Here is a 24,117-nt window from a genome sequence, read left to right as displayed (position 1 = left end):
TGACCAGGACGGGCCAAGTCTCCGGAGGACAATGAGACAATGAGCCAGGGAGAATAGTCAAAGCAGGATCTCATTTATTGAGAAAACACACACAGCTAATATAATGTACAGGAGCCAGTCAGGGTAAAGGTCAGCAGGGTGGGGAGAATTTACATCTACACCCATCCTGAGGGCAGAGGGGTTCTGAGCCTATCCTAGAGGTGGCCCGATTCTTCATCACAACCCACGGCCATGCCTTCTGGCTAATCGCTAGGTGCTCTCTTAGCCACAGGTGGCCCCAGGACTGAGAAGTGGGTAGCAGCCAGCAAGTTAAGTTTCCTCTTTTCTGATGCAACATGCCCCACGTTACATCATGCCCTTCAGATGTAAAAGCTCACATGTTCAGTTTCTCCATGGCTTGGAATTCTAGCAACAGTGAAGTGGGTGGCAGTGGCAACTCACTGAACTTCAGTGTTGTAAAGTCAGAGACTCCTAGAGACCCAGAAATGGGTACTTTGGACAGAGGAGAGGAAGGAATACCTTGGATCCAGGTCTGTGGCAGCTCTGGTTCACTACAGAGGGGAGGGAGAACATAGAGAAACACAATGGAAAAATTTCTCATGGAAAATCTGTAAAACAGAAAAGCAGTCTGAACTTAGCTGAACCAGAGCCTGCTCAGGGAGTGGGTATTTGAAAACTCCTCCGTGTTTCTTGACTGGTAAACAGAGAGCTGAGGTGGAGCCATCTTGAGGAGGTCACACTGGAACTTATTGGGGCAACCTGGGAGATCATAGCAAATATTGCCTTGCTGTCTTGGCGAGCACCTACCACGTAGTCTAGGGCAGCTCTAGCAGAATGTGATTGAAACAGGTACAGAGGAGATTTGTGCCCAAAGGGGTTCAAGTGGGATACGGATGGGAGTGTAACTTGCTTTCTTTTTGAGCTGGTGGCTCAGGTGACCAGCTGAAGAAGGTTAGAGAAGTGAACAGGTGAGTGCCATTCACTCAGAGACTGAGCCTGGGAAGGCAGCATTTGGGAGTGGTGGGGTGTGCAAGGCCTGTGGATCAGTGGCTACTCTGCCCATGAGTAGAATTCTCAGGAAGCCCTGAGTTTCAGATGCTGAGCAGAGACTGGCACCTGCCTGTTCCTAGGAGTGTGCAGATCTAATCTCTCCAATGCAGACACCACTCAACAAAGTCCCAGACATCTGATCAGAGCTAATCGTCCCCGCACCAGAACTCCCCACGTAGAACTCTGTTGCAGCCCACCCCCAGGAGTGCGTCCGTCTGTCTGCCACACAGAACTCCAATGATAGCACTTTGCACTCTGTCCTACCTTGTACTGGTGAGAAGGGAAGCTGGGAACTTCTCAGCCTGCTGCAGACTTAGGCCGCTCCAGCTGGCAGCTCTGTGAGCAACACCAAAGGAGGAAGGGGCCAACAACCCCAGCCCTTGCATGCGCTACCCTCCCCCCGACCCCCCTCTTCCATCTGTCTGTCTGTCCCCCTCACCCCCAGTACTTGGACCAAGAAGAAATAGAAAGAAAGATAGTTGGGCATAACCAGGGACCATCCACCCATGTGGACAGTTTTGACAATCTTAGTGAAGAGTCCTTTCATTTTTCATTAGGAGTCTTTTTTCCTTCCTTTGCTGGGAGTGGTGGTGGTGGCGGTGGTGGTGTTCTTTCCATGCTGATTGGTTTGTGGATGTACACATATACATCTTTGTTCCTGTTTTCTCAGTTTTTACTCTTTTAAAACTTAATTTTGTTCCTTGAGGCTTAGGCTTTTTTGTTTGTTTTGTTCTTTTTTTGGTTTTTCTTGTTACTCTTTTTCTCCTTCTCCCTCTAACAGCCAGATCATCTTGGTTTTTCCTGACTTCTCTATATTTCCTTCTTCTTTTAAGGTATTACTTACCATGTATCTTCTGTTTTCTCTGTTCGCATTTTGAACATTTTACTTTCATATCCCATTTTCTTTTCTCATATTTTTTTTTACAAATTTTTAGAACTATTTGGTTTGTATATTTGGTCTCTGTCCCCACCATTCATGTTGTTGCAGTTATTAGTACTATGAATGGTGTATTTGGCACCTGTTGTTTTAATGCCAGATCTAATTCTTGGCTATTTGTTGTTATTATTGTCAGTTGCAGACCCACCACTCCTGTTTTTGTGGTAAATTAGTGTTGTTGATGTCATGTTAGGCACTGAGGATTTATTTTAATGCTGTACATTGTTCACTGCTATGGTTGCTGTTGTTTTTCTCTTTTCTATGAAGTGCTAGGAATCCACTGGGACACCACAAGTTCATGGATAGAGACTCTGCTGCCAAGCTACACTCACAACCCAGCCAAGAGACAGCATACCCTGCTCAACACATAAACCAGCCACACTCAAACTTCAATAATGCTTTAATATAAAGAATGAGGGGACAGAAACTCCAAACCAACAACCAGGCCCCAAATAGGAACAGTTAGGGGGTAGGAATCACGTCTTTCACATGGATATTCACTCCTATAGTAAAAACAAAGAGAAATAACAAAGACTGTGGATGCCCCATGTCTGAGGAGTGTCAGTCTAGGTTGCTCCCAGACCCCTTTAAGACACACAGAGTTCTCAAGTGTGGAAGGGCGACCACTGAAGGTCTATGCCACATACCCTGCTTTATGCAACACAACTGCCTGACCTATAAGAAGGACCTTGCTCTTGTGAGACCGTGCAGGGAAAGTGGGAGCCTCAAGTTCTGACACAATGCTCACTGTATGAAAATACACTGACCATTACCCAAGAACTAGCAGGAAAACTGTACTAGGAAAAACCCACTTGGAAATTTATTGAAACTCTCGCAATAATCAGGTATCCCAGAACACTTCACCAAGAAAAGGCTATGCCCTAAAAAGGCCTATACATGATAGTGGAAGATGAATCTATCCCAATAGATACGCAATTTGTTGTATCAACACTTTAGCCCACAGCCAGGGCAGACAGTGAACGGTTCCGTCATGCGGGAAAATTCTCAGGGAGTTTGAATTAAAGACACAGACACACAGTTTTACCTTGAAACCAGCTCCAGGACAGCTCCTGGAGCTCTCGGCTTCAAGCTCCCCTGAGGGAAGCGAGGTTTTATAGAAGAGGCTAGGAGAGAGAGCGATCACGCTAGGGAGAGGGCTTTTATTGGGGAACTAAAAATTCTGGGGAAAATCCCATCCAATGAAGGTCAATGGGGGGCAGTGGTGCAAGGTCAGATGAGGTGATTGGATCCCTAGAATAGTGGTGAGACACACCTCTACATGGAAACTTCTCGAACCCAAGAAAGGTGGGAAAAACTCTGCCACATTTCTGCAACTGAGCACCTCACACCCAGCCAGGGAGGAAACTCAGTCACATGCAAGGATGGTCTCCCACACAACTCAGTAATACTAAAAATATGAAAAAATATAGTAGCACAACATCTCATAATGTTCATAATTCTTCAGCAACTGACTCCAGAGATATTGAAGTGGATGAAATAAGGACAAGGGGCTGGGGCAGTGGCTCAATGGTAGAGCATCTGCCTAGCATGTGCAAGGCACTGGGTTAGATTCTCAGCACTACATAAAAATAAATAAAAGTCCATTGACAACAACAACAACAACAAAAGAATTCAAACTTGTGAGTATAAAAATAACCAATGACTTCCAAGGGAACAAAGAAAAACAACTCAATGAATTAAGGAAGTCAATATAAGATATGAATGAAAAATTCAAAAGGAGATAGAGATGTTGAAAACAAACAAACAGAAATCTTGGAAATGAAAGGTACCATAAATCAAATAAAAAGTTCAGTTGATAGTCTGTAAAAGAGTAGCCCAGACTGAAGACAGAATCTCGGGGCTGGAAGACACAGTGGTCTTCCTCAAACATTCAGACAGCATTAAAGAAAAGAAAATAACTAACCATGACCAGAATATGCAAGAAATCTTGGACATAAATACCAAATTTAAGAATACAAAGAGTGTTGTGAGGGCTGGGGATGTGGGTCAAGCGGTAGCGTGCTTGCCTGGCATGCGTGCAGCCTGGGTTTGATCCTCAGCACCACATACAATAAAGATGTTGTGTCCGCCGAAAACTAAAAAAAAATAAATAAATAAATATTAAAATTCTCTCTCTCTCTTTAAAAAAACAAAGAGTGTTGTGAGATGCAGACTAATGGCATGGATAACCTCTTCAGGGAAATAATAACAGAAAATTTCCAAATCTTGGGAAGGAGGTAGACATTCAGATGCAGGAAGCATTCAAAACCTCAAATAGACGAAATCAAAAGAGAACCTCTCCATGACTCATTATAGTTAAAATGCATAACATACAGAGCAAGGATAGAATTTTTAAAGCCTCTAGAGAAATATGTTAGGTCACATTTATAGGCAAGCCAGTCAGAATCCCTTTTCATTTCTCTACACAAACTTTAAAATCCAGGAGAAAATGGAATGATGTGTTCCAAGCTCTGAAAGAAGTAACTGTCAACCAAGATTGCTATATCCAGCAAAGCTACCCTTTAGGATCAAAGAAGGAATAGAAACCTTCCAAGATAAACAGAAACTAAAACAATTCATGACTGTCATAACTATTAAGCTGATACTACAGAAAGTGCTTAAAGACATGCTGTACACAGAAGAAATAAAAACCAAATCACAGAGCTCTCAAATGGAAAAATATCATTTGAAAAGTAGCTAAGCAAATGAGAAATAGAACCAAATTAAACATTAGAAATATAAGTGGCAGGAAGTAATAAACATCTATCTTAATATCAAATATAAAGGGTCTAAACTCTCCAACTAAAGACACAGGCTGGAAGAATGGATTAGAAAACAAGACCCAACTATATGTTGTGTGTAAGAGATTCACCTTACAGGCAAAAACAGCCACAGGCAGAAAGTAAAAAGATGAAAAATTATATTCCACAAAAATGGACCCTGAAAACAAGCAGGAGTAACTACTCTCATATCTGACAAAGCAGACTTCAAGTCAAAATAATCTGAAGAGATAAAGAGAATTTCAATCCAACAAGAAAATATATAACAATATTAAATATTTATACCCCAAATGTTGGTGCACCTAATCACATAAAATAGATACCACTCAACATAAAGACTCAGATAGACCCCAGTACTAGGTGATTTCAACATGTGTTTCTCACCAATAGATAAATCATCCAGACATAAACTCAGTAAAGACTCTTTGGCTCTAAAAACATATAAATCAAAAGGACTTAACACACATCTGTGGAATATTTTACTCAATAACAGCCAAATTCACTTTCTTCTCAGCTGCTTATGGAACCCTATCCAAAATTGACCATATTTCAGGGCACAAAGCCATCTTAACAAATACATAAAAATTGTATAATTCCATTCATCTTATCAGGTCATAATGGAGTGCAATTAGAAATCAATACCAAGAAAAAATTACAGAAACCATAAAAACATGGAGATTAAACAATGAATGAGTGATAGAAGAAATCAGGAGAGAAATTTTTATCTTAGAACCAAATGAGAATAGTGATACAATATACCAGAACCCCTGGGACACTGTGAAGACGGGTATAAGAGGAAAGTCTATAGCTATGAGTGCCTGCCCACATAAGAAAAGGAACTTACTTCCACGTCACAAAGGCTATCTATGACCGACCCAAGCCAACTCCACAGTGAGTGGGGAAAGCCGAAAGCATTCCCTTTACAGTCTGGAACAAGACAAGGTGTTCACTCTCACCACTCCTGTGTAATATAGTCCTGGAAATCCTAGGCAGAGCAATTAAGCAAGGGAAGAAAATAGAAGGGATCCAAATAGGAAAGGAAGAAGTCAAATTATCACTGTTTGCAGATGATATGATACTATACCTAGAAGATCTAAAAAAGCTCCACCAGAAGACTGCTACAGCTGATAAACAAATTCAGCAAAGTAGCAGGATACAAAATCAATATCCCATAGTCAATACCTTTTCTATACACCAATGATGAATCTGCTGGGAAAGAAATCAGAAAAGAATCCTATTTATAATAGCCTCAACCCCCCCCCCCCCGCCCAAAACCCAGGAATAAATCTATCCAAGGAGGTGAATAACCACCTCTACCATGAAAACTACAGAACATTGAAGAAAGAAATTGAAGAAGACCTTAGAAGATGGAAAGACCTCCCATGTTCATGAATTGGCAGAATTAATAGTGTTAAGATGGCCATACTACCAAAAGCAACATACAGATTAGTGCAATCCCCATCAAAATGCCAATGACATTCTTCACGAAACTAGAAAAATAGTCCTAAAGTTCATTTGGGAGAATGAACGTCCCAGGCTAGCCAAAGCAATTCTAAGCCAGAAAAGCAATGTTGTAGGTATCACAACACCTGATCAAATTATACTACAGAGCTATAGTAACAAAAACTACACAGGCATAAAACCAGACACATAGGTCCATGATTCAGAATGGAAGACACAGAGACAAACACACAGATTTACAGTCATCTGATCCTTGATAAAGGCACCAAAAACATGCTGAAGAAAAGACAGCTTTTTAACAAGTGGTGTGGAGAAAACTGGTTATCTATATGTAGAAGAATAAGAGAAGATCCTTATCACTCACCCTGAACAAAAGTCCAAGTGCATCAAATACTAGGAATGAGATCAGAAATTTTGCAACTGCTTGAGGAAAGTGTAGGGTTAACACTGCAACATACAGGCAACAATTTCCTCAGTAGGATTCCTAAAGCTCAGGAAGTAATACCAAGAATTGATATTTATCGATGGATCCAAGAAAACAAGAATGTGAAGAGAGAATATATAGAATGGGAGAAAATCTATGCTAGCTACTCATCTGACAGAAGATTAATATCCAGAATATACAAAGAACTCAAAAAGCTTAACACCAAAGGAAAAAAAAAATTAATAAATGGGCCAATGAGCTAAATAGACACTTCTCAAAAGAGTAAATATAAATGGTCAAATATATGAAAAAGTGTTCAACATATTTATCAAATCAAAAGTAGATAGATTTCATCTCATTCCAGTTAGAATGACACCCATTAAGAATACAAATAACAAATGCTGGAGAGGATGCAGAAAAAAAGGGACACTTTTACACTCTTAGTAGGACTATAAATTAGTACAACCACTATGGAAATCAGTATGGAGTTTCCTCAAAAGACTAGGCATGGAACTCCCATACAACCCAGCTAGACCACTCTTTGGTATAAAGAATTAAAGTCATCATATTCCAGTGATAAATATGCGACCATGTTTGGGGCTGAGGCTGTGGCTCAGCGGTAGAGCGCTCGCCTAGCACTTGCGAGGGCCTGGGTTCGATCCTCAGCACCACATAAAAATAAATAAAATAAAGATTTAAAAAAATATGCAACCATGTTTATAGCAGCACAAGTCACAACAGCCAAACTATGGAACCAGCCTGGGTGTCCATTGACAGATGAAAAAATAAGGAAAATATGGTGTGTGTGTGGAAAATATGGTGTGTGTATATATATATATATATATATATATATATATATATATGGAAAGTATGATACACACACACACAATGGAGTTTTATCCAACCATAAAGAAAAATGAAATTTTGTCATTTGAAGAAAAAATGAATGGGACTGAGAACATTATGTTAAGTAAAATAAGCCAAACTCAGAAGGTCAAGTGTCCTATGTTTTCTTCCATATATGGAAGCTAGAGGATAAAGGGAAAAAAAGTGATGGTGGGGGTCTCATGAAAATCAAAGGGAGATCAGTAAAGTAGAGGAAAGGAACCAGGGGACAGAGGAAGGAGACAAAGGGAAAATACTAGGGAAATTACATTGTTACTGTATGCATGTACAACCATGTGACAACAAACCTACTATTATGTAAAACAATGATGTATCCATAAAATAAAAAACGAAAGATATATTAGAGCAAATTTAGCATTGTTTAAATTGATTAAAATTAATTATATCAGAAAAAATAAAAGATCATATATTTTGTGATTCCTTTCATAGGAAATAACCAGGATAAGCAAATCTATTGAGGCAGAAGGAGATTGGTGGTTGCCAGGGATGGGGGAGGGAGGAAGGAGGGATGATTACTCAGTGGGTGTTGAGTGTCTTTCAAGTGTAATATAATGCTTTTTTTTTTTTTAGATTTGGAGAAAATAGTGGTGCAATATGGTGATTGCATTAAATGCTATTGAATCATACATTTTAAAATGATGAATTGCATATTAAGTGAATTTCAACTTAATTAGGAGCAAATCCCCACAAGCTGCTGACTGTGGTGTGCAAACTCCTAACTCCCTGAAATCACTGCTTTCAGGGGAGGCCACCTGAGGGGATGGTGACCATGGTAGTATTGGGCAAATGACACTGAAAATGACACCCTGGATGGCAGGGTGGATGATAGGCAGGAGATTATGGGACCTAAATTAGGAAAAGGCAATAGAAGGAGAGAGCAGAGCTGCCAGCAGACTAGTGTTGGGGACTAAATGTGCAGGATTGAGAGCCCTGGAGGCTGAGGAAGACCCAGCAGTCCCAGTGCAAGACTGGCATCCCCAGTCCAAGGTAGGAGCCAGTCTTGTGTGGAGCTGGTTGAAGCAGAGTGATCATCACTGTCTTCAGGGTTCCCATACACAGACTGGCTGGAAGATGAGGGCAGGCAAGAGGGCAGGCTGCAGTCTCCCTATCACCTCTTCTTTCTGTCCGGCAGATGTTAAATCTATTTGTGGCTGTGATCATGGACAACTTTGAGTACCTAACGCGAGACTCTTCCATCCTTGGGCCTCACCACCTGGACGAGTTCATCCGGGTCTGGGCTGAGTACGACCCAGCTGCGTGGTGAGTGAGCCCCAGTGTTCTGTGGTTTCAGGGGTGTCCCCACCCCTGGCTGCCAGGACAGGGTGGGTGGCCTTGGACATGTCTCACTTGAGTGCCCCTTCAAGTGTTGGTTGGTGCCCAGGATGGTGCTGATGTCCCCTCAGTGGTTCTTTCTTTTTGGTCTTACATACTTTGATGCATCTCTGGGCAGAGACATGGACTTTGAAGCCTCAGTTTGGCTGTGCCCAGGGCACCTGTGAGGCTGGTGCTCCTAGTGCACGGGCTTTCTTGCTTTTCCGAAGGCCTATCATGTCAGGGGTGCACGGGGAGGAGACAGCATGGCCCCACATGCTGTGAGGCTTGGAGAGCTTTGAGAACAAAAATAATGTGGGGTCTTAGGGACCCCACGCGCAGGGCCCAGGGGTCTTCCTCTCTGCCATCTCCCTTGGGAATAGAAGCCAAGGTGTACCTCTGCCCCAGCCCTGGTTGCACATAATGGGTACTTGGTGAGCTTCTATTGAAAACAAGGGAGCTACCAGGAAGGCTCTAGTACGTTTAAGACCCTTTACCATGGGAAGGTTTACATGTTACATAAAAGAGGTGTGATTGTTTTCCACGTGGAGCAAGGCTCTGATGGGGAGGGTTTGGTCCAAAGGTGAAGTCATTGGAGACCCTGCTCCATGAAAGAGCCCTGCACACCCATTCTGTGCTGTGACCCTAGGACAAGACCACAGTCAGGAAGGCAGGCAGAGTACCAGGCTCTCACCTGCTTTCTCCCTCACTCACCTGGCCCCTCCTTCCTTCATTCACCTGCTCCCTCCCTCACTTACCTGATCACTCACCTGCTCCCTCCCTCTCTCACCTGCTCCCTTCTTCACATACCTGCCCCCTCCCTCCCTCCCTCACCTGCTCCCTTCCTCACATACCTGCCCCTTCTATCTCTCACTCACCTACTCCCTCCCTCACTTACTTTCTCCCTCCCTCCTTCACTCACCTGCTCCCTCCCTCCCTCCCTCACCTGCCCCCTCCCTCACTCACTTGCTTCCTCCCTCACTCATCTGCCCCCTCCCTCCCTCCCTCCCTCACCTGCTCCCTCCCTCCCTCCTTCACCTGCTCCCTCCCTCCCTCCCTCACCTGCCCCCTCCCTCCTTCCCTCACCTGCTCCCCCCTCACTCACCTGCCCCCTCCCTCACCTGCTCCCTCCCTCACCTGCTCCCTCCCTCACCTGCTCACTCCCTCTCTGACTTATTCACTTACTTACTCACTCAGACAGTAGTGCCTGAAGGCTGTCCCCTGCAAGATAGGACACAGGGGAGTGTCTGGGAGGCCTGCCTGTGCCTTTCTTCCCTGAGTGCTCAGGAGCCATGCTGTGATGGGTGGTTGTCAATGGGTGGGTGATGCTCACTCACTTCCTGTGCCCTGTGGGGATGACAGAACTGTGCAGTGGGGCAGCTGCCTGCCCGACCACGTCTGCCTCACATGGGCAGAGAGCCTGGAGGAGGTGGCCAGCCCCCTGTGGTGTTGTTCTGCACTCCATGGATCTCCTAGGGCTCTGCCTGCTTTTCCTTAACTGGAGCCAAGTTTTCCCTACCTTGGGGCTTGATGGGACTCCTTCATCCCATCTCCCTTGGCCTCTGGGGAGCACCCCCCATCACAGCAAGGACACAGGGGTTACGACTTGAAGCCTCCTCATCTGGGCAAATCCCATAGCCACCAGTGTCTAGAGACTCTGAGACACTGGCCGCTCCTGTCCAGGCTTCTCTAAGACTACAGCATCTCCTTGTATATTTTCCATCTTAAGGAGAGGTTTATGGATTTTCACAGTACAGGAGCAGCATAGTGGCTATGTGCATTCAGTGGTGCCCATGCCCATTTCCCTGGCTTTGGAGAACCTTGTTGTTGCTGGTGCACCCGTATCTTTGTCCTCTATGCCCAAGATTCTTACTAGAATACACAGGCTTCGGGTCTGTGGCCAGGAGACTGAGCCTTGTCACACAGGGCAGGGCAGGCAGATTCTACCTTAGGCATGGTTTAGGAGGGCTCCAGGAAAGTCATCCAGGCCTGGTGGCCTCAGGTGTCACTGCCATTTCTGGATGTTTTCCCAAAAGGAGAGTGTTGCAGAAAACAGATACTTTGCCGGATGCACTCCTGTAATCCAGCAGCTCAGGAGGCTGAGGCAGGAGGATCACAAGTTCAAAGCCAGCCTAGCAAGGCCCTGTCTCAGATTGGGGGCTGGGGATGTCGTTCAGTAGTAGAGCACCCCTGAGTTCAACCTTCGGTACTGCAAAAATCAAACAAGATAATGCAGAGCATGCTTTATGTGATGTGATCTGCACTGAAGGAGGAAGCCAGCCACAGGGAGGCAACAGCCAGGTCTTCCACACGTGACTGCAGGCAAGAGCAGAAACAAAAGTGGATGTGGGCCCACGCAGCTTTGTGATTGTGTGCAGCAGAGCTCAGACTATCTCTCAGATTCCAGGGAAAAGAACATGGGGCTCTGGAAGGTGTGGGTGGTTGGGATATGGTAAAGAAAGTCCTGTGGAGGAGTAGATAGCAGAGCACAAGCCATGCCCCAGTGGGGCATAAATGACACATAAGACCCAGGAACCCCGAGGGGCAGGCACGCTCTCTAGGCAACACATGGGAGTGCTCCCATGTGTGCCTAGTGCCTCTAGACTGCCCGAGGAGGCAGACAGCCCAGAAGCTGTGACCAGGCAGCCTGTGTCTGGATCCACCTCTGGGTAGAGGAGAGAGAACCTTGGTCTTCAGTAGCCTCCACAACAGATTCAGGCGAGTAGTCATCTTTATTTCCCTGGTCTCCTCCTGATTTGAGAGAAACTTTGAATCTGTAACAAAACTTTGTTAAATTTCCCAACATTTGTGTATGCATGTATATGCACATGTGTGGCTAGGTTTGTATACACAAGCACAGACTTGTGTTCGTTGTGCAGATGCACAGGTATATTTGTGTGCATGTGTGAGCCCATGTATAATATGTATGTAATGTGTGTTCACACAAATGTGTGTACATGTGCATGTTTGGGGCATACATGTGATTGTGAGAGTATGTGTGTATATGTGTGCAAGGGAGCTGCATCTTTGTGTGTACATGCCTATATTTGTGTGCACGTGAGGGGTGTTCACAGGTTCATGCACATGCTGTGAGTGCAGGTGTGTGAGTTCACTACGTGTTGTATGCACATGGCTGTGTGTGCATGTGTGTGAGCGCGTGCATGCTGTGGGAGGCAAGGAAGGCATGGGTTGTTGATTTCTGGCACTGCCTTTCCTCAGCCTCTTTTGTTGCCTTAGCACTTGTGAGGAGCTGTGGAGACTCGAGAGGAGAATCACAGTCACATTTCTTGGAGTGATCTGTCTGCTTGTTTTATGTTCACCCCTCTGCCAGTGAACGTTTCCTGGGTGTAGCTGTGTGTTGGGCTGGGTCCAAAGAGGAAGCAGGCACATGTCTCAGAGCAGCATCCAGGCTACACTGTGGGAGGCAATGGCCTTCACTCGAGGCCGGACGTTTCTGAGGAGGAAAGGTGGTATACCACTTGAGCAAGATGGGTGGAAGAGAGGGAAGGGTGGGAGCAGAGGTGTGGGAAGAGCAGGAGGGTTGTGCCAGGCTGGAGTGGAGAATGCATTACAAAGGGCCTGGAAGGAGTCTGGGATGGCTGAGACAGGGCCTGAAATTTGGGTTGAGCAAGTTGCTTCCATATTTTTTTTTGTAGACAGTGGGCAAACTTTTGAATTGGGGACTGATAGTATCAGGCCCCAATGTTTCCTCTAGTGGCATCTGATTGATTTGATAGGCAGGGTAGTCCTGAGGCCAAAAATCTGTCATGTACCCAGCACCCTATAATGGTAACTAGGGTCCAACAGGTGAGCAAGCCACCTTGGGTGAAGCCAGAGTGAAGGTTTCTCTTCTTCTTCCAGAAGAAATTTGACACGACTTGGAACTGATTGGAAAAAGGGGACGATAGCATAGGAGAGGAGGGCAACAGTGGTGGCCCAGGGTTGCTGGCCCTGGAGAAGGGTGTCCTTAGATGGACCAGCAGGTTCCAGGGCAACACACAGTGTGTCGGGGAGATGGGGACTGTCAGGGGACATCTGCCCCAGGACACAGCTATCTCATCCGGGTTTTTCCTCCGGTTGCTGTGATGGGGAACCAGAAGGGGCCAGGGTAGAAAGAAACTTGTGGAGAGAGGCCCCAGCACTCAGGGAGTGAGAGGGGCAGACAGGGACAGGGAGGGCATGGCAGGCCCAGGTGAGCCCCACCAAGCACGGGGAGGGAGCAGTGTGTGCAGAATGGGGGCTCGGCGTGGGCCTGTGGGTGTGGATGTGTTCTACCTCTGCAGAGTACTTGGGCTCCGGAATTGATCTTGGGATTGACACACCTCCTGGGGAGCTCCAAACCCCAGGCCCGCAGCAGTTGACCTACCCAGCTGCACTCCTGCCTCCTTCAGGACTGCTCAAGACCACGTCCTCCCCTCCTGCTGGGTGGGCGGGCGGGATGGGCTGCACCCTGCCTTTGTTGCCATAACCTGTGACATTTCCTTTCCAGTTGCCGGATTCATTATAAGGATATGTACAGTTTGTTGCGTTGTATTGCGCCACCCGTTGGCTTAGGGAAGAACTGCCCTCGTAGGTTGGCCTACAAGGTTTGCAACTTCAGAGCCTCCATCCAACATAATTCCCTGCCCGAATCGCAAACACAGCACACACTCCCTGCCTGGTTTGGGAATGATGACACCTCACCTGTCTTCCTTCTGCCCTGCCCTGCCCCGCACTCTGGCCTCCGTGATGCTTTGGTTCCCTGTCAATCTCCCTGATCCCTCCAGCTGGCTGGGGGCAGGCAGCTTTGGAGACAGTGCACAGAAGGCTTTCTGGCCAGGCCATGTCAGCCAGGAGCAGCCACTGGGTGGGGCCAGGTTCTGCACTAGGATGCAGCCGTGTCACCCGGGTTTTTCCTCGAGGCTCTCGTGGGTGGGCTGACGGTCAGATAGGCCAGAGGCTGAGGGCCCGTGGGAGGGAGCTTGGACCCTAGTAAACAGGAGCAGCTGCCCCTCTGGTTCCTATGAGGTTTCTGGTTCTCTGGGGGTTTGGGGGAGGCAGAGGCAGAGTGGGGCCCAAAGACAAGCCCACTTGCATTGCCTCTAGATGGATCTGCTCAGCACAGTGGAGGAGCCCCTGGTGTAGAACTGTGGGAGGAGAGCAGTGTTGGGCAGACCCACCTGCCGGGAAGAGGCCGGGTCTGAACCTGCTGTGCCTCTGGGACCCCAAGCCTGGGAGCAGGCACCCAAGGGCTGAGGGAGGCCCCAGACCCAGTGGCCTCTCTGATTGGGGAACACTTCATCACAAGCCTGAGACACCTCCCTGAGTCCAAGCCTTGGGTTCCAGGCCCACCAGGAGGCTTGCCTCTCTGTTGGTGGGGCTTACGCTGTCAGGCGGTGCAAGAGTGGCGCCAGGCCATGCCTGCCCAGCTGCTCCCCACCTGAGTCTCCTCCCTACCCAGCCCTGACCCCAGCAGCAGCCCTGCCCGGGTTGGCCTCGGGCGTCTCTGGGCTTGGAGCAGGACTTGGCCCAGGGTCGAATTTGGCTATAGAGCTTCCAGACTCCCTCTCTAGTTTCCTGGTCTGTCGCGGATTTCCCTCACTCTAGCCTCTGGTCTCACCTGGGAGCCGATGTGACTGCTGCGGCAGTGGCCGTAGCAGCTGTGGCTCAGCCACAGCCTTGTCTCCACAGCACTCCGCAGCTCTTCCCGCATGGTGAAACAGCGCTTTCTGATTTGGCCTTATCTGTGTTCTAAAAGAGTAAACCAGAAATTCACAGCCCAAAGCCGCCCCGATGCAGCCCTTTCCCTCCATGTTCATTAGCTCAGACGTCACCCCGCCCGCTGTCCTGCGTGGGGCTGGAGTGAGGAGGTGAGGCTGGGGGTGGGGCCGCAGGGTCCAGTCAAGCAGAGAGAGCCCTCACTTTGCCTCTTGGTTGTGGGCATCTAACCGGACACTGATTAACTGGATCTGTTTTCTTGTCTGCTTCTTCCCTGCCCCTGCTCCCTGCTCTGCCCCTCCTGCTGTGCCTCCTCCCGTGGACCACCCACTGTGCCCGGGCCTCTCTGGGACGGGGTTTCCAGTGGGCGCATCAGTTACAATGACATGTTTGAGATGCTGAAGCACATGTCCCCGCCTCTGGGGCTGGGGAAGAAGTGCCCTGCTCGAGTTGCGTACAAGGTAGACCCTGAGCCTGCACCCCAGAGCCGTCTGTGCCAGGGCTGGGCCTGCCCGGCCTGCAGCCACAGGGTGCTCCTGGGCTCTCCTGTCTGCTTCCTCAGGGCTTGTTGGCTGACTGCACCCGGCTGCCTCCCTGTTCCTGTCTCCTCTACCCCATGCCCTCTCTGCTCCTATCCCAGACAAGGGGACATGGCCACCACCATGTCTCTGCACTGGCCCAGGGTACACAGCGCTGGCTGCCCCCTCTGCTGACAGCCCCAGAGAGGCTCAGGAAGATGGAGCCAGAGTTTAGGTCACTCCCTGCCCTCCACCCTGCCTTTCCCTTCCTAGGAATGAGGGGACAGACCAGTTTCTTGGACAGAGGTGGTTTTTTTTTCTGGGCTCAGAGCCACTCTGGCTGCCCTGTTTCCTAGGCTCTAGTGTGGGTGATATTGTCAGGTCCTCAGGTCAGGCCCTGGGTGCACGTGGGAACTGCAGGACCTCTGGTGCTTCTGCACACACCTGCCTGCCGAGCTCTTTTAAGTACAGGTTCCCAGGCCAGGCTACAGTCTCCAGAGGCTCCTGGGCTCCCTGGTGGGAGGGAAGCACTGTGGTTTCAAGAAAGAAAGGGTGTAGAGGGGCATTTTGCTATCAATCATGGGGTTTCAGCGGCCACTGCAGGAGAAGCACCTTCTCAGGGCCTGGAGTCAAGGTGGCCAAACTGTAAGGAAGGGATAGACCAAGGGTGTCTCCTGGCCTCCCTCCTGGGGCTGGGCAGGCCAAGCCCGCTGTCCCTGCCCGTACCATCATCAATCACCCACCCCTTCTGGGCCCCTTCTGGGCCCCACTGCTTCCAGCAAACAGGACTGGCCTGTGTCTCCCTCTGTCTAAGGGAGCTTCTCACAGAGTTTCCCCAATTCGCTGGGTGTCTCCTGTCCACCCTGTCTCTGTGCCCCATTCTAGGTCTTCATCTGCCACCTGATTCAGAGCAGCCTGTGGGAGCTGAGCAGCTCCTCCCAGCCACACACAGATGCCTCTGGTGTCTTCCTCGGCCCCTCCCCACCCCTGACTCGCATGCGGGTTGTGTCTGCCAGAGGCCCTGCATGCAAGGCTGTAGCTGTGACCCCAGGAGGGAGAGCTCTGTCCACATCGACACCAGGCTGGGTGGCAGGCTGTGAGGCCCTACCCAGCCTTGCCACCTGACTCCGAGGTTTTGGGTGTGGTGAGACCCTGGAAGGCTTCAGAGTGGGAATGAATGGCCCTGGGGAGCTGGGGAGGGAGCTGATACCTGTTTGCCCTGACCTTGCCCTTATACTTCTCAGAGGTCCCTGGCCCTTGGGGGCCCTGGGCAGGTAGTGGGATCCCTGGTGAGTGCAGCCCTCAAGCGCCCTGGACGGAGCTCTCCCCTCTTGGAAACCATCTGCTTGCTCCTCTTTCACTCCCATCCCGACTCCCCTCCCTGGGAGAGGAATTCCTTGGCCTCTCGCACTGCCATCGGTGCCGGTCTGCAGGGACGCCATGCTCTGGGAAGCAGGTTTTTCCTGGTGTACAGCACACATGCTGTGTGAGGTCCTGACACCATGGCTGGATGTGCCAAGTGGAGCTTTGCCAGCATTCGGGGGACAACGTCTGGCTTGTGTCTTCAGCACCCCCACCTCTGTCACTCTGAGGCCACAGAATGCAGGGCCAGGATGCTGGGGACAGGGCTGCGTAGCCTCCCCAGGGAAGGGACTAGAGGACTCTGCTACCACAGGGTACACACCCCAGCAAGGAGTTCCTGACTGCAGCCCCCATCGTGGGCAGGGGACAGCGTGGTCAGGGTGCTTGTGGGCTCCATGTAGCACCCCAGATGCACCCAATCCCCCATTTTCCCTCTAGGCCTCCTTGGCTCTCAGTGCCTGAGGCTCTGGTCAGCTATGGGCCCAGCCCCAGAGGACCATACTGCCAATGTGCCTGTCTCCAACTGCTCTGCCCTAAAAACTGAGGAGAGGGAAAGGGCCCACTCAACACGGGGATGGGGAGAGAGTGTTCCTGGCCACCCGAGCTGTGGCTGGAGGAGCCGGAGGCCCTATGTAGTGCCCTCAGTTCTGGGTCCTTCTGACTGGAAGGAGCTGGTCTTGAGGACACCTCTTGCTGCCTTGAGCTGAGATGTTCTCTGCCTTCTGATGGCACTGAGCTGGATGGTAAGAGGTGGAGCCCTTATGGGCCTGAATTAAAGTCACCCCTTGAGGGGTGCTCAATGCCATCTGGGTCTCAGAGCAACACTCAGGGCCATCACCTCTTGTCCAGATCACCCAGCTACACAGAAGGAGGCGAGATGACAGAGTGCAGGATAGGAGCCCCCTCCTGTCTGTGAACCCTCCTTGAGGCCTCTGTCTTGGACCTTCCTTAGCCAAGGCCACAGTCCCTTTTTCTATCCTTGGGCAGTGGACAAAGATCCCTCTGGCTGAGAGTGTCCCTGTTTTCCCCGAAGGCCCTGGCTCCTGGCCCCACATCCTTACTCGAGTCCCCACTTTTCTACAGCCAGGAGAATCCTTAGCTCAGATGAGGGTAGGGCCGAGGGTGAGTGTGAATGCTGGCAAAACTCCCATCCACCCAGACTCGCTTGGCCTAGGTACCTGCAGGGACCACCTCAGGGAGCTCAGCAGGCCTCCATGGACTCTGAGCACGGCATAGTCCTAGGGTGGGGTGACCCCATCGCACCTGGCCCTGACCTGCCCCCACTCCTCCCCAGCGCCTGGTTCGCATGAACATGCCCATCTCCAGTGAGGACATGACTGTGCACTTCACATCCACGCTGATGGCCCTCATTCGAACTGCACTGGAGATCAAGCTGGCCCCAGGTAGGTGAGGTCTCAGAGGAGGGAGGGCAGACCATGACCACTGCCTAGAGAACCAACCCCAGGTGATCTGCAGGGAAGAGTGGGGAGGCGGCTCTGTCTGGAGGGACAGCTGTACCCAGCAGCAGCTCTCGCTCCTGGTAGTGTCCACACGTGAGCAATGGAGTGGCCCCATCTTCAGGCAGGAGGCCAAGGCACCGCCAGCAGTGGTGGCCAGACATGGCCCAGCCCAGGCTGCATGTGCCTTCTGCTCCCTTCCCCTTCACAGAGAGCCTGAAGCCACCAGACGGGACCTGCTGTCCCCGCCCCGCCCTGCATCCACCCTGGGGCTCTGCCCTTTCCTGCTGGGAGACATTGAGGCCAGCCCCCTGCACACCAGGTCCCACTCCTCAGGGACATCACACACATGCGTTAGCTCTGGCTTGGTGGACTTTCCCTCTCCTGAGTTACTTGTGTCCGTTTCTCCTTCCTTTAAAGGCTTCTGCTCTCTCCTCTCTGTTGATTCCTTCCCCCTTGGCAGCCAGCTCCCTGTGCTGGTCTCTGCTCTCTGGTTCTCTTTTCCAGTCCACACTTGGGCTCATGGCCCACTCTGTTGGATCTGTGTCATGTTGAAGGACCCAGAGGTCAGTTTTCAGTGCTCACCTGGTGGCCCTGCTGCAGCCCTCCTCCGTTCCCACTCCCTTCTGCTTGAAACCTTTTACATCTCGTCATTTTTTTTCTTGCCGCCCTCACTCTGAATGGCAGTATGCTTCCAGGCATTCTCTTTGCCTCAAAAGCATCGTCTCTACTTGCTCCTTCACCACCTCACCTATTCCCAGGGCTTTGAATATTAGGAACTCAGTCTTGCGTTCTGGTCCACCCCAGTGTTCCTCAAGTTACTGTGTCACCGGGAAGCCCAGTCAGTGCTGCGCAGTTGACTCCCATGAACTTAGCTCCAGGTCTCACAGTCTCCTGGCCTCATCAGTGGAGAACTATTCATCCTGCTCCATAGCCAAACCTTGGAATCATCCTTGTTGCCGTTTCTCCTTTTAATTTTGGATTTGTGTTTGATCTCTTATCATATCTTCTTGACTCTGCCTTCAAAATATATCCAGGAAGTGTTTACTTCTATCTCTCTGCCAACTGCCAGCTCCTGGTCCCAGCCTGTCAACTCTTGATGTGTTGCTGCAGCCTTTGACCTGGTCTGTGTCTGCCCTTCAGCATGACAACCTGAATGATCAGGGGAAAACCAACACAGTTGATGGTCCTCTCTTTTTCCTCTGATGAAGAGAGAAGCTGCAGATAACCAATGTAAGGAATAAAAGAAGGGCATCACTGTGGATCCTGTTGACAGGAAAAGGATAGCAATGGAATGTTATGGTCGACATCATGTCAGTGAATTCAACAACTTAGATGAAATGGAAAAATTCCTTGAGAACACAAACTACCGAGCTCTTTCAAGTGTAGATAACCTCAGTGATGCTATTTGTGTTAAGTAAACTAATAGTAAGAGCCTTCCAACAGAGAAATTCCAGGCCTAGATGGTGGCACTGGTCAGTCTACTAAACATTCAGTGAGAAATGTTCAGACTGTGGTCAATCCTATAGACTCCTCCAGAAAATACAAAAGAGAGAGTATTTCCCACCCTATTTTAAATAAGCTTTACTTTGATCCTAAAATCAATGATATAACACAAAAATAAATTTATAGACCCATATGCCTCATGAACAGAGATATAGAAATCTTCAACACAACTTTATCAAACAGAATTTAGCGATACATAAAAGAAGACAGTGCATGGCGATATAGTTGGGGTTTATTCCAGGAATGCAAGGCTGGTTTGGTGTTCAAAACTCAATGAATGTAATTTACCATATTAAACAATTAAAACTGTATGGTATCAGTAGTCACAGAGAAAAAGCATTTGACAAAATGTAATATTAGTTCATGATAAAATTTCTATGTAAGCTCAGAAAGAAACCTCCTTCAAGCCTAACATATCACCCCACAATGATAAAGGTTATCTATGGAAAAACTTCAGCTAATAATGCCATATTTAAGCAAAGAAAGACAGATTCTCTCCTAGGATCGGGAACAAAGCAGAGATCTGCAGTCACCACCTATGTTCAATGTGGTACTTGATGTCTCAGTCACTGTGATAGGGCAAGAAGAAGAATGAGAGCGAGAAGTGGAAGTCCCTGTGCACACCATTGGCATGACTACCTGTGCGAAAAGTCCCAAAGAGTCTGTTGTAAAAGTGGCTGAAACTAGTGAGTGTAACGGGCTCACAGGATGTAAGGCCAGTACACAAAGGTCAATGTGTGACTCTGGGCTGGCAGTGAGTGGCTGAAGTGGAAGCAAAGGGCTCATGAAAGTAGACCACAACCATGGAATTACTTAGAGTCTTCACTTAGGATGTGTGTGCTATCAGTTAGAAAACATTCATAAGAGGAATCAGAAAACCTAAATACGTGGAGCGTTTCTGTGTGATGTTCATGGATGTGAAGACTCGGTGTTGCTGGGACATCAGTTCTCTCTACATTAATCATCAAAATCAACAGGCTTCTTGGTAGTAATTCACAAATCAAATCCAAAATTTATGAGAAAAGCAAAAGAACTTGAATGATAGTTCTGAAAATGAAGAACAGAGTTCGAAACTTACCCTTTTCAACAAAGCATCCTTGATCTATGTGTGGATAAAAGGGTGGAGACACAGAGCAATGGGTAGAATAGATTCTCTCACTCATGTGATCAGCTGATTTCAACAAAGTTGCAAAGGCAATTAAAGGGGAAAAGATCATCATTCCCAACAGATACTGCTGGAAAAATTCAGACAAGTATATGCAACATGAAAAAAATTCTTGACTCGCACGACCTTAGTCTGCTCAGGCTGCCTGCACATAATACCAGAGACTGGGCAGCTTAAGCAGACAGAAACTCACCTCCCGTAGTTCTGGAGGCTGCGAAATCTGAGAGCAAAGTGCAGGCAGCGTAGGCTTTGTCCCGAGGACTACTCTTTTGGCTTCTAGGCAGCTGTCTTCTTGCTGTCATCTCATGGCCTTTCCTCTGCACAAGGTGAGAGAATACGCGTGCCCTCTCTGGGGTCTTATAAGGACACGGACCCTATGGGTCAGGCCCCACCCTTAGGCCCTCATTTAATACCAATTACCTGTGACAGGCCTGGTCTTCCAACATGGTCACATCAGTGATGAGGCTTTTTTAAGTGAATTTTTGGGGAAAACAATTCAATCTATAGCACTTGAAATGGGTCATAGACAAATATAGAATCTCAAAACATAAAACATCTGGAACAAAATGTTGGCAACTTTGAGTTAGGCAGAGATTTTTTAACACACAAAATACATCAACCATAAAAAAACAAGTTGATAAACAACTTCATTAAAATTAAAACTTTTGGGCTGGAGTTGTGGCTCAGTGGTAGAGTGCTCAGCTTGCATGCATGAGGCACTCAGTTTGATCCTCAGCACCACATAAAAATAAAATAAAGATATTGTGTCCACCTAAAACTAAAAAAAAAAATATTAAAAAAATTAAAATTTCTAGGCTGGGGACATATTGCAGTGGTAGAGCTTGCCTAGCATATGTGAGACCCTGGGTTCAATCCCTACCACTGCAAAAAAAAAAAAAATCATCTAATTTCCAAAAATAAAATTTTAGCTGTGCAAAGTGTTGTATACCTGTAATCATAGCAACTCAGGAAGCCAAGGCAGGAGGGTTCTAAGTTCAAGGCCTGCCTGGGCATCATAGTGAGATCCTGTCTCAAAAATAAATAAAATTTTTGCTCTTCCAAAGATATTTAAGGGGCTGAAGATATAGCTCAGCAGTTGAGCACTTACGTTATTATGTGCAAGGTCCTAGGTTCCATCCCTAGCACTGCCCCCAAATAAAAAGGTATTTAAGAAAATGAAGACAAGCCTAAGATTTAGAAAAGATATTTGCTTAACACATGTCTAATATAAGGATGGTATCCATAATATATTATAAAAGTCACAATAAGAAAATAAACAACATTCTTCATAGAAACAGAAAAAGCACTCCTGAAATTCATTTGGAAAATAAGAGACCCAGAATAGCCAAATCAATCCTTAGCAAGAAAAGTGAAGCAGGAGGCATCACGGTACCAAACCTTAAACTATACTACAGAGCCATAGTAACAAAAACTGGCATGGTATTGACACCAGAACAGACATGTAGACCAGTGGTACAGAATAGAAGACACAGAGACAAACCCGCATATATACAGTTATCTCGTACAAGACAAAGGTGCTGAAAACATTGATTGGAGAAAAGACAGCCTCTTCATCAAGTGGTCCTAGGAGAACTGGAAATCCATATGTATCAAAATGAAACTAAACCCCTAACTCTCAACCTTTACAAAACTCATAGACAGTATGTGTGGGGACAAGTGCATGGAGTACTTCCTGCATGACATATGGGTCTTTGTTCTAGCACCTGAGTGGCAAACCACTCCCCATATGCTAGGCGTGAGCGGCAAACCACTTACCTGTAGGCACAGCCCTGGGCATAAGACTGTGTGTAAGTACTCGCTCCATGGCCCGCTCCTTGATTGGTTGCCTCAAGTACAGTTGGAAGAAATTGTATTGGTGGCTGCCTATGATCTGCTTAGCTACTGTTATATGCAATAAAATCAGACCTGCTTCCAGCTTGGTCTCCAGAGGTCTTGATCCGTGACCCCGCAGCCACACTCTCCTCTACCCAGTTCTGTGGACCTCCTCGCTGGACGAGAGAGAGCCCACGCAAATATATAAAATTCTTAATTCTTCTAATTAACACCTCTTTGTGCAAATTTAGGAATTCCCTGTCCATGCCCTTGTCCTTTTCTATCAGGGTGATTTTTTAAAAATTTGTTCTAATTTGTTATCTATAACAGAATGCATTTTGACATATCATTCATAAATGGAGTATAATTTCTCATTCTTCTGATTGTACATAATGTAGAATCACACTGATCATGTAATCATATATGTACGTAGGGTAATACTGTCTGATTCATTCTACTATTCTTTCTACCCCTGTACCCGCTCCCCTCCCTTCACTCCCCTCTGCCTAATTCAAAGTACCTCTATTTTTCCCTAGCACCCCCTTATTGTGAATTAGCATCTGCATATCAGAGAAAACATTCGGCCTTTGGTTTTGGAGGATTGGTTTATTTCGCTTAGCATGATATTCTCCAGCTCCATCCATTGACCTGCAAATGCCATGATTTTATTCTTCTTTAAGACTGAGTAATATTTCACTGTGTATATATACCACATTTACTTTATTCATTCATCTGCTGAAAAGCATTTAGGTTGGTTCCATAGTGTAGCTATTGTGAATTGAGCTGCTATAAACACTGATGTGTCTCCATCACTGTAGTATGCCGATCTTTAAGTCCTCTGGGTTTAAACCAAAGAGTGTGATAACTGGGTCAAATGGTGCTTCCATTCCAAGTTTTCTGAGGAATCTCCATACTGCTTTCCATAATGGCTGCACCAATTTGCAGTCCCACCAGCAGTGTATGAGTGTGCCTTTTCCCCACATCCTCGCCAACATTTATTCTTGCTTATGTTTTTGATAACTGCCATTCAGACTGGAGTGAGATAAAATCTTAGAGTAATTTTGCTTTGCATTTCTCTAATTGCTAGAGATGTTGAACATTTTTTTGTGTATTTATTGATTGATTGTATTTCTTCTGTAAAGTTTCTGTTCAGTTCCTTGGCCCATTTATTGACTGGGTTATTTGGGGGTTTTTTTGGTGTTGAATTTTTTGAGTTCTTTATATATCCTGGAGATCAATGTTCTATCTGAGGGGCATGTTATAAAGATTTTCTCCCATTCTATAGGCTCTCTCTTCACTGTGAAGAAGCTTTTTAGTTTGGATCCATCCCATTTATTGATTCTTGATTTCACTCCTTGCACTTCAGGAGACTTGTTAATGAAGTCAGTTCCTAAGTCAACATGGTGAAGACTTGGGCCTACTTTTTCTATTAGGCCCAGGGTCTTTGTTCTAGTACCTAAGTCTTTGATCCACTTTGAGTTGAGTTTTGTGCAGGGTGAGAGACAGGAGTTTAGTTTCATTTTGTTACATATGGATTCCCAGTTTTCCCAGCACCATTTGGTGAAGAGGCTGTCTTTTCTCCAAGAAATGTTTTTGGCGCCTTTGTCTAGTATGAGATAACTGTATACATGCGGGTTTGTCTCTGTGTCTTCTATTCTGTACCACTGGTCTACATGTCTGTTCTGGTGTCAATACCATGCCAGTTTTTGT

The 24,117-nt window shown here is 47.4% G+C and overlaps 1 protein-coding gene across 2 annotated transcripts in view; it reads left to right on the top strand.

The window, feature by feature from the left end:
* The window catches only part of Cacna1b (calcium voltage-gated channel subunit alpha1 B), a 185,102-nt gene that overhangs the window by 143,852 nt on the left and 17,133 nt on the right, over positions 1 to 24,117 (top strand). For both annotated transcript variants that reach the window (XM_058585864.1, XM_058585863.1), the window contains exons 36-38: positions 8,691 to 8,818; positions 14,931 to 15,027; positions 17,741 to 17,849. In XM_058585864.1, the coding sequence (XP_058441847.1) occupies positions 8,691 to 8,818; positions 14,931 to 15,027; positions 17,741 to 17,849 (334 nt within the window). The remainder of the gene's footprint in view (positions 1 to 8,690; positions 8,819 to 14,930; positions 15,028 to 17,740; positions 17,850 to 24,117) is intronic.

Source organism: Marmota monax, unplaced genomic scaffold (assembly GCF_021218885.2).
Source record: "Marmota monax isolate L192 unplaced genomic scaffold, Marmota_monax_Labrador192_F-V1.1 WCK01_AAM20220418_F8-fsc00167, whole genome shotgun sequence".
NCBI classification, from domain to species: domain Eukaryota; kingdom Metazoa; phylum Chordata; class Mammalia; order Rodentia; family Sciuridae; genus Marmota; species Marmota monax.
This window is presented reverse-complemented; position numbering and strand designations above follow the sequence as displayed.